We start from the raw sequence: 1381 nt of genomic DNA, 5'->3' as shown, positions 1-1381 counted from the left end.
GTGGCTGGCGCCTTAGCCACTTGAGCCATAGGCGCCAAGCCCAGTGTAACATTTTAATCTTTTTTGTTTTGCAGTTTGTGACTGGGGTCAGGTTTGAACCTGCCACCTCCAGTATATGGGGCCGGCACCCTACTCCTTTGAACAACCTATTATGGTTATAATACGGCACCACCCTATTATGGTTATTTAAACCATAAATAAATTTATGGTTTATTTTTTTACTACCATAAATGGAAACCAATCTCATGTGTCAAAAGAAGGCAATTCTGGCAACAATGAATATTACCAAAATAGAACAGTGCTAATAAATTCTTACTCTATATGTTATTTGCCAAAGGCTTTGAGCCTTTGAGAGAGACCTGTTCTGTGCAAAGGGGAGATCACCAAGTGTTAAAGGATGTGCTCACATTACCATCGTGCCAAGCCTTTGTGTTTGAGATCTTCAAAAGACTTGAAAGGAAACAGAAAAGATATGAGCCTTGCCACTGTGTATTCAGTGTTTAATGCTATATCTCAGTCACACCTAAAGTCCTGAACCCAGAATTCAACCCACACTTTGGGGAATTTATTTTGGGAGACAAGATACTAACCCGAGAGCCTTTGGCTCTGTGTAGGCCCATGTCACTGCAGCTCAGGCTCAAGCTGCCCGCTGCCTTTGCTTTCTTTCCTGACCTGCATGTTTTCCATCACCCACTCCTGGGGATGGTGTCAAGCAGGGACAGGCCCTGGGCCCTGCAGTAGGTCGTTGTAGAGTTGAGTTAGGCTTCAAGTCCTGTCAGCTGTCAGTGTCACTATTCCCTTCTCCCAAATAGTGAGGATTTGGGGCACAAAAAGGAAACTGTATGGGCACAGTGGCTCTGACATGTAATCCTAGCACTCTGGGAGGCCGAGGCAAGAGGATTATTTGAGCTCAGGAGTTCGAGATCCATCTGAGCAAGAGCTAGACCCCATCTCTACTAAAAATAGGAAAATAAGCTAGGCGCTGTGGCAGGTGCCAGTAGTCCCAGCTACTCGGGAGGCTGAGGCAGAAGCACTGACTGGAGGGAAGAGTCATGTAGGTGTGCATCCTGAGCGTCGAGTGTCATTTTGTGGTCAGCATGTTGAACTTGAAAAATGCCCTTTACTCATGTTCGTACTGTAGCTTATCCCCGGCATATAGCTGTTTTGTTTGAGAACCTGAGAGTAATTTGTTTTTGTTTGCCTTTTTTAGGTGGACCCAAGAGCCATATCAGTGCTAGCAAAATGGCAGAATTCATATAGCATCAAAGTTGTCCTGCAAGAGCTTCGGCGCCTAATGATGTCTAAAGAAAATATGAAACTCCCTCAGCCACCTGAAGGACAGTGTTACAGCAATTAATCAAAAGGAAAACCACAGGCCCTT

The 1381-nt window shown here is 45.0% G+C and overlaps 1 protein-coding gene across 1 annotated transcript in view; it reads left to right on the top strand.

Moving 5' to 3' along the window:
• UBE2V1 (ubiquitin conjugating enzyme E2 V1) overlaps window positions 1-1381 on the top strand; it is a 33090-nt gene that overhangs the window by 30094 nt on the left and 1615 nt on the right. Inside the window, exon 4 of the mRNA XM_012803815.2 lies at window positions 1211-1381. This exon is cut by the window's right edge and continues 1615 nt beyond it. Within this exon, the coding sequence (XP_012659269.1) occupies window positions 1211-1357 (147 nt within the window). The 3' untranslated portion in view covers window positions 1358-1381. The remainder of the gene's footprint in view (window positions 1-1210) is intronic.

The sequence above is a fragment of the Otolemur garnettii genome, unplaced genomic scaffold (genome assembly GCF_000181295.1).
Source record: "Otolemur garnettii isolate 467f Iridium unplaced genomic scaffold, OtoGar3 scaffold00023, whole genome shotgun sequence".
Taxonomy (NCBI): domain Eukaryota; kingdom Metazoa; phylum Chordata; class Mammalia; order Primates; family Galagidae; genus Otolemur; species Otolemur garnettii.
The sequence above is the reverse complement of the archived record's forward strand: the minus strand, read 5'-3'. Positions and strand labels throughout refer to the sequence as shown.